At 46.6% G+C, this 9,197-nt stretch overlaps 1 protein-coding gene across 2 annotated transcripts; it reads right to left on the bottom strand.

Annotated features, from left to right (window-relative positions):
• Positions 1-1,817: 1,817 nt before the first annotated feature.
• Positions 1,818-5,856, bottom strand: med21 (mediator complex subunit 21). Of its 2 annotated transcripts, XM_031897747.1 has the most exons (5): positions 5,748-5,856; positions 4,081-4,195; positions 2,718-2,818; positions 2,468-2,629; positions 1,818-1,990 (listed from the first exon to the last, which is right to left on the bottom strand). In XM_031897747.1, exons 1-5 carry the CDS (start codon positions 5,787-5,789, stop codon positions 1,913-1,915), a joined length of 498 nt encoding a protein of 165 aa, XP_031753607.1. In that variant the 5' UTR covers positions 5,790-5,856; the 3' UTR covers positions 1,818-1,912.
• Between the last annotated feature and the right edge of the window lie 3,341 nt (positions 5,857-9,197).

Raw genomic sequence — 9,197 nt, 5'->3', positions numbered from 1 at the left:
TGATTGGTTGCCGTGGGTTACTGCCTATGGGCAAATTGATAAATGACCCCCACTGCGTTAAAAATTCCTGCTTAAAATCTAAATAGCCCCCCCCCCCTGCCCATGTCGATTTTCTGGATGTTTTTTTTGCCGACATTTCAATCAAGCTATTTCCATGGAACTCCCCCCTAGTTACCGACATTGTTCTGCAAATGAGCCCCCCCCCCCCCCGCCAGCGCGGCAATGGTTCCCCCATAGGGATTAATTGGGACGGCGCTGTTGTACGACACACGGCTCAGCATGGGGGCAATTGGGCACAGGGGTGGGGGGAATTATTTGGGGAAGGAATTGCTAAAACGCCAGGGTTTGTGTTAGTTAAACCGCACAAAATTGCTTGGGAAATGAGCGAATCAGCCGTCAGCGCCGTCTCCCCCCCCCCCCCCCCGCGTCCCATTTCCCTTAAATCCTCCGTCTAATGAAACGGCAAATGGGTTTGTAACATTGTATCAAACTAATGTATCTGTATAATGGGCAAGTACCACCATGGGGGCAAACAGCACCGGGTGGGGGGTCATTTATCGGAACCCTCTTTCCTCAACTATTACCCATAATTCCCTTACCCCATTTGTAGCCCTTTAAAATATGGGAATAACTAAGACCCTCTGGATACAAGCCTCGGAACCAAAGGGGCAACAATTATTTATTCTTTATAGTTCTTGAATTATTTGCCTTCATCTTTCAAATGGGGGTCACTGACCCCGGCAACCAAAATAACTGAAAAAAAAATGAAAACCAGTGGCAAATTGTCTCATAATATGGATGTAGGTGCCATACTAAGGTATACTGCCCCTTTAAACATTCCTCTCTCCCCAGCCTGTAAAATAAAATAGAAATAAACATTTCAGCAATGATCTAATTGACTAATAAACATCAAGTGTAAATAAAGGGATTATTTTATCCCATTGCACCACCCACATCTACCACTAGGGGGGGGGGGGAATAGCCCTTTTCTGGGGAAAGTGGTGGTAAAACTGGTGTAAAACACTTTTGCTTTATCTCCCCCCATTTTCATTTCACCCCTTTTGTAGGTGCCCCATTAGGGAATCATTTAACCATGAAATAAACCCAATAGGGCTGTTCTGCCCCAATAAGGGGTAATTATATCTTAGTTGGGATCAAGTACAGGTACTGTTTTATTATTACAGAGAAAAGGGAATCATTTAACCATTAAATAAACCCAATAGGGCTGTTCTGCCCCAATAAGGGGTAATTATATCTTAGTTGGGATCAAGTACAGGTACTGTTTTATTATTACAGAGAAAAGGGAATCATTTAACCATGAAATAAACCCAATAGGGCTGTTGTGCCCCAATAAGGGGTAATTATATCTTAGTTGGGATCAAGTACAGGTACTGTTTTATTATTACAGAGAAAAGGGAATCATTTAACCATGAAATAAACCCAATAGGGCTGTTCTGCCCCAATAAGGGGTAATTATATCTTAGTTGGGATCAAGTACAGATACTGTTTTATTATTACAGAGAAAAGGGAATCATTTAACCATGAAATAAACCCAATAGGGCTGTTCTGCCCCAATAAGGGGTAATTATATCTTAGTTGGGATCAAGTACAGGTACTGTAAGTTTTATTGTCATAGAAATAGACGTGTTATTGTGTAACAGAGCTGGCTGTAGGGGTTATATACATACAGATATATAGAAACATTGGGGTAACAGTCACCCCGCTATAGTTCCAGGGGTACCCAGGGCACAAATAAGCACTCACCCCAAATCCCCCCCTAACTGGCCTTCAGGCTGGGCCCCCTTAGCCCATAACAAGGTTACAGATATATAGAAACATTGGGGTAACAGTCACCCCGCTATAGTTCCAGGGGTACCCAGGGCACAAATACCCACTCACCCCAAATCCCCCCCTAACTGGCCTTCAGGCTGGGCCCCCCTATCCGATGCCCCCACTTTGGGGAATAAGACACAGGATGCCGGTTGCTACTCTGAAAAAAAAAAAAAAAAAAAAAAGATTTATTAGGAGAAGAAACCCTCAGACAAACATATTGGCATATTTTCCCTTTAAATAACCACAAATTGCTTTTTCTCCCATGAAGCCTAAGTGAAGGGGGGTGCGCTGACCAGAGAGGGGCCACATGGGGGGTGCTGCTCAGGGAGGGGCAACATGGGGGGTGCTGGCCAGGGAGGGGCTGACCAGGGAGGGGCCACACAGGGGGGGTATTACACAGTACCAGTAAAGGGGCCACAGGAGTAACAGAAGTACTTGGTTGCCACTAGAGAGAGAGAGAGGAGTCCCAAGGGCAATACAGAAGGGTTGGGCAGGAATAGAGGGCACTTTCCATAGGACCCGGGGGGGGAGCGGCCCCAGTGCAGGCTGATAATGGGACAGTCCTGCTGCACTGTCAGTACTGGCTTCATATTCTGGGGGGAGACGTCGCCCCCTGCTGCTAGGATTCACTCACGGGCTGAGTGTGAGCTCTGCTGCGCGTCTTTAGCTGGGATTGGGCGATGTCGGCCAGCGCCGTCTGTATCTTCTCCAGCAGCAGGTCCCCCCGATACACCACCTCCTCCAGCCGCGCCGCCGCCGCGTGGTTCTCCTCCTCCAGTTGGTACAGGCTGGCGGCCTGCGTGGGAACATGCAATATAAACGCCATGTTGGACGGGCTGGGGGCGCAGCCTGCGAATCAGAAATGGTTTAACCCAAATACAGACCTGCAGGGCGGCCGTGGATTCCTCGCTGGGCAGCGAGTCGATCAGAACCTCGATATCCTTGGCCGTCCGGGCGATGAGAGCGGCAAACAGCTGCGCGTATTCTGGGGAGAACACAAATATCGATAAGGTCCGTGAAAATGCCGCTGTCTGATTGGATAGTTGGCTGGGGGCGGCCCTATCTGGGCCAATAGGGAAAAGGGGTAGCTTTAGTTTGGCCAATAGTAATACTGAGTGTATAAATACATGTGATGGGAATCCCCTCTGATCCAGTCTCCGCCTCCTCCGTCCTTGGATATGGTGAACTTCCCCTACAGAGGCCCATAGCAACAGACTGGGAAACGAGTATGAAGGCACTAAAGCAGAACAATCGATATAATGTTTTGATATAAATATAGGGGGGAGTGTATTTCCTGGTACCCATGTGACTGTCTCTGCTTCCTGTGCACGGGGGAGTGTATTTCCCGGTACCCATGTGACTGTCTCTGCTTCCTGTGCACGGGGGAGTGTATTTCCTGGTACCCATGTGACTGTCTCTGCTTCCTGTGCACGGGGGAGTGTATTTCCTGGTACCCATGTGACTGTCTCTGCTTCCTGTGCACGGGGGAGTGTATTTCCTGGTACCCGTGTGACTGTCTCTGCTTCCTGTGCACGGGGGAATGTGTTTCCCGGTACCCATGTGACTGTCTCTGCTTCCTGTGCACGGGGGAGTGTATTTCCTGGTACCCATGTGACTGTCTCTGCTTCCTGTGCACGGGGGAATGTGTTTCCCGGTACCCATGTGACTGTCTCTGCTTCCTGTGCACGGGGGAGTGTATTTCCTGGTACCCGTGTGACTGTCTCTGCTTCCTGTGCACGGGGGAGTGTATTTCCTGGTACCCATGTGACTGTCTCTGCTTCCTGTGCACGGGGGAGTGTATTTCCTGGTACCCGTGTGACTGTCTCTGCTTCCTGTGCACGGGGGAATGTGTTTCCCGGTACCCATGTGACTGTCTCTGCTTCCTGTGCACGGGGGAGTGTATTTCCCGGTACCCATGTGACTGTCTCTGCTTCCTTTGCACGGGGGAGTGTATTTCCCGGTACCTGTGTGACTGTCTCTGCTTCCTTTGCACGGGGGAGTGTATTTCCTGGTACCCGTGTGACTGTCTCTGCTTCCTGTGCACGGGGGAGTGTATTTCCCGGTACTCCTACCCCGTGTCTATAAACGCATTGGCTGATACACACAGAGCAGTGACAGACAGTTTCACACCCTTTGTGTGCTGGTCTGGTAGTCAGTGCTGGGGGTGTGTCAGTGCGCAGTGGGCGTGGTTACAATGGCATTTGGGTGGGTAACGGGGCAGTTTGGGGGCCACTCGCAGTCTCTCACCTTCAGTGGGGTTGGGCGGTTGGTCCTTGTTGATGCCCGTCTGGATGTTGCTGAAGGAGGCGGGGGGAGCGCACTGCTGGAGGACCCCGATGGCATTGCAGAACTGATCGGCCAGCTGGAGAGACAAAGGGGAGGGGTTACAACTCCATTCATCCAATGCCCCCCTGGCACTGAGGGAGTTAATAGGCTGGTATTAAACTGACCTGCTACATTGTGTCAGGAGTCAGAACCTGGGGGTGGAGCTGGGCACTGCTGCCAATAGCAAGTACTTATCTGTACCGGGATATATATATAGGGATTTACGGGGCTATATATGGGATATATGGGGCTATATATAGGGATATACGGGGCTATATATAGGGATATACGGGGCTATATATAGGGATATACGGGGCTATATATAGGGATATACGGGGATATATATGGGATATACGGGGATATATATGGGATATACGGGGATATATATAGGGATATACGGGGATATATATGGGATATACGGGGATATATGGGATATACGGGGATATATGGGATATACGGGGATATATATGGGATATACGGGGATATATGGGATATACGGGGATATATATGGGATATACGGGGATATATATGGGATATACGGGGATATATATGGGATATACGGGGATATATATATGGGATATACGGGGATATATATATGGGATATACGGGGATATATATGGGATATACGGGGATATATATGGGATATACGGGGATATATGGGATATACGGGGATATATGGGATATACGGGGATATATATGGGATATACGGGGATATATATGGGATATACGGGGATATATGGGATATACGGGGATATATGGGATATACGGGGATATATATGGGATATACGGGGATATATATAGGGATATACGGGGATATATATGGGATATACGGGGATATATGGGATATACGGGGATATATGGGATATACGGGGATATATGGGATATACGGGGATATATGGGATATACGGGGATATATATAGGGATATACGGGGATATATATAGGGATATACAGGGGGATATATAGGATATACAGGGGGATGTGGGATATACGGGGATATATATGGGATATACAGGGGGATGTGGGATATACGGGGCTATATATGGGATATACGGGGATATATAGGATGTACGGGGATATATATGGGATATACAGGGGGATATATGGGATATACGGGGATATATATGGGATATACAGGGGGATATATAGGATGTACGGGGATATATATGGGATATACAGGGGGATATATAGGATGTACGGGGATATATATGGGATATACAGGGATATATATGGGATATACAGGGGGATATATATAGGGATATACGGGGATATATATGGGATATACAGGGGGATATATGGGATATACGGGGATATATATGGGATATACAGGGATATATATGGGATATACGGGGATATATATGGGATGGGGCGGCGATATAATCCGCATCAGCTGAGGGAACCCTCATAGACATGGGGTTCTGGGTAATAAGATCCATTGGACACAGTGTGGGGGCTGCGAGCAATGAATGGAATAAACCATTAGTTACAATGTGACTATAAAGCCGAGATGGGACCCAACTGCGGGCAGCGAGAGGATGTATTTCCCTTCCCCACAAACCCCACAAACCCCACACACAGATAAAGCGCTCACCGAATTCAGCGCGTCCTGGAGCTGCGTCAGCCGGTCCGCCATCTTTCCAGCTGGCAAAGCCGAACCAGCCGCCCATACCTTCAGCGCCGCTTCCTATTGGCTAACTGGTACAATAAAGGTTTCTATTGGCTAAGGGTCACTGCGGCGTTTTCTCAATAGGAGGAACGAGAAACGCCTATTTCTATTGGCCAGCCTCAGTAGAGGCGGGGTTGTAACGGCGGAAAGGAGACTGCGCATGTGTACTTCTACCTACACTGGACGTTCCCTGCCAACTTGCTAAATAGCGTTCAGTGTGATACCTCTTTTGGTCGCTAGAGGGCGATGCTGCCTATTGGACAATTGTATTCAGGTTTTATATTCCATTTATGATGGAAGGGGGGGGGGGGGCCATAATCCTCCATGGGCTACACTTTTGCTGTGGAGTTGCTGCTACAGAGTCGCCAGTCTGTCTATGTTGTTTCAGGATAAATAGAATCAAGAAGAATTTAAAGAGACAGTGTTATTGGTGCCTGTGGGATTGCTGGGATTGCTCTCTAACCCTGATCCTGTTACTGGGGGGTCTCAGAGAGCGAGTAAATAAAGATAATTCCATAGAGATACAGTGGCCCTGGGGCCCCTGGTTAGCACATAAGGGCCCTAAGAAATTGGGACCCAAATTGAATATGACTTTCCCTTATTATCTGTATTGAAAAGCCTGTGTGGGCAGTGCCTGCTTAGACTTTCTTTTTTGTTATTGTGTGCCCAGAACATTCCTTCTCTGTATATTTGTATTTATACATATGGGTAGGAGGTGCCATAGTGTTTCCCTTAGACAGTACAGTATGGGGGTACAGCTTATTGTGTGCCCAGAACATTCCTTCTCTGTATATTTGTATTTATACATATGGGTAGGAGGTGCCATAGTGTTTCCCTTAGACAGTACAGTATGGGGGTACAGCTTATTGTGTGCCCAGAACATTCCTTCTCTGTATATTTGTATTTATACATATGGGTAGGGGGTGCCATAGTGTTTCCCTTAGACAGTACAGTATGGGGGTACAGCTTATTGTGTGCCCAGAACATTCCTTCTCTGTATATTTGTATTTATACATATGGGTAGGGGGTGCCATAGTGTTTCCCTTAGACAGTACAGTATGGGGGTACAGCTTATTGTGTGCCCAGAACATTCCCTCTCTGTATATTTGTATTTATACATATGGGTAGGGGGTGCCATAGTGTTTCCCTTAGACAGTACAGTATGGGGGTACAGCTTATTGTGTGCCCAGAACATTCCCTCTCTGTATATTTGTATTTATACATATGGGTAGGGGGTGCCATGGTGTTTCCCTTAGACAGTACAGTATGGGGGTACAGCTTATTGTGTGCCCAGAACATTCCTTCTCTGTATATTTGTATTTATACATATGGGTAGGGGGTGCCATAGTGTTTCCCTTAGACAGTACAGTATGGGGGTACAGCTTATTGTGTGCCCAGAACATTCCCTCTCTGTATATTTGTATTTATACATATGGGTAGGGGGTGCCATAGTGTTTCCCTTAGACAGTACAGTATGGGGGTACAGCTTATTGTGTGCCCAGAACATTCCCTCTCTGTATATTTGTATTTATACATATGGGTAGGGGGTGCCATAGTGTTTCCCTTAGACAGTACAGTATGGGGTACAGCTTATTGTGTGCCCAGAACATTCCCTCTCTGTATATTTGTATTTATACATATGGGTAGGGGGTGCCATAGTGTTTCCCTTAGACAGTACAGTATGGGGGTACAGCTTATTGTGTGCCCAGAACATTCCCTCTCTGTATATTTGTATTTATACATATGGGTAGGGGGTGCCATAGTGTTTCCCTTAGACAGTACAGTATGGGGGTACAGCTTATTGTGTGCCCAGAACATTCCCTCTCTGTATATTTGTATTTATACATATGGGTAGGGGGTGCCATAGTGTTTCCCTTAGACAGTACAGTATGGGGGTACAGCTTATTGTGTGCCCAGAACATTCCCTCTCTGTATATTTGTATTTATACATATGGGTAGGGGGTGCCATAGTGTTTCCCTTAGACAGTACAGTATGGGGGTACAGCTTATTGTGTGCCCAGAACATTCCCTCTCTGTATATTTGTATTTATACATATGGGTAGGGGGTGCCATAGTGTTTCCCTTAGACAGTACAGTATGGGGGTACAGCTTATTGTGTGCCCAGAACATTCCCTCTCTGTATATTTGTATTTATACATATGGGTAGGGGGTGCCATAGTGTTTCCCTTAGACAGTACAGTATGGGGGTACAGCTTATTGTGTGCCCAGAGCATTCCCTCTCTGTATATTTGTATTTATACATATGGGTAGGGGGTGCCATAGTGTTTCCCTTAGACAGTACAGTATGGGGGTACAGCTTATTGTGTGCCCAGAACATTCCTTCTCTGTATATTTGTATTTATACATATGAGTAGGAGGTGCCATAGTGTTTCCCTTAGACAGTACAGTATGGGGGTGGGGCTTATTGTGTGCCCAGAACATTCCTTCTCTGTATATTTGTATTTATACATATGGGTAGGGGGTGCCATAGTGTTTCCCTTAGACAGTACAGTATGGGGGTGGGGCTTATTGTGTGCCCAGAACATTCCTTCTCTGTATATTTGTATTTATACATATGGGTAGGGGGGTGCCATAGTGTTTCCCTTAGACAGTACAGTATGGGGGTACAGCTTATTGTGTGCCCAGAACATTCCTTCTCTGTATATTTGTATTTATACATATGGGTAGGGGGTGCCATAGTGTTTCCCTTAGACAGTACAGTATGGGGGTACAGCTTATTGTGTGCCCAGAACATTCCCTCTCTGTATATTTGTATTTATACATATGGGTAGGGGGTGCCATAGTGTTTCCCTTAGACAGTACAGTATGGGGGTACAGCTTATTGTGTGCCCAGAACATTCCCTCTCTGTATATTTGTATTTATACATATGGGTAGGGGGTGCCATAGTGTTTCCCTTAGACAGTACAGTGTGGGGGTACAGCTTATTGTGTGCCCAGAGCATTCCCTCTCTGTATATTTGTATTTATACATATGGGTAGGGGGTGCCATAGTGTTTCCCTTAGACAGTACAGTATGGGGGTACAGCTTATTGTGTGCCCAGAACATTCCTTCTCTGTATATTTGTATTTATACATATGAGTAGGAGGTGCCATAGTGTTTCCCTTAGACAGTACAGTATGGGGGTGGGGCTTATTGTGTGCCCAGAACATTCCTTCTCTGTATATTTGTATTTATACATATGGGTAGGGGGTGCCATAGTGTTTCCCTTAGACAGTACAGTATGGGGGTGGGGCTTATTGTGTGCCCAGAACATTCCTTCTCTGTATATTTGTATTTATACATATGGGTAGGGGGGTGCCATAGTGTTTCCCTTAGACAGTACAGTATGGGGGTACAGCTTATTGTGTGCCCAG

Source organism: Xenopus tropicalis, chromosome 3 (genome assembly GCF_000004195.4).
Source record: "Xenopus tropicalis strain Nigerian chromosome 3, UCB_Xtro_10.0, whole genome shotgun sequence".
Taxonomy (NCBI): domain Eukaryota; kingdom Metazoa; phylum Chordata; class Amphibia; order Anura; family Pipidae; genus Xenopus; species Xenopus tropicalis.
The sequence above is the reverse complement of the archived record's forward strand: the minus strand, read 5'-3'. Positions and strand labels throughout refer to the sequence as shown.

Coding starts and splice junctions, on each gene's coding strand:
- med21 (XM_031897747.1), bottom strand. CDS start 5,789: ATGGCGGACCGGCTGACGCAGCTCCAGGACGCGCTGAATTCG. Junction 2,819..4,080: donor ACCGCCCAACCCCACTGAAG/GTGAGAGACTGC, acceptor TGTTCTCCCCAG/AATACGCGCAGCTGTTTGCC. Junction 1,991..2,467: donor GCAGAGCTCACACTCAGCCC/GTGAGTGAATCC, acceptor TTTTTTTTTCAG/AGTAGCAACCGGCATCCTGT.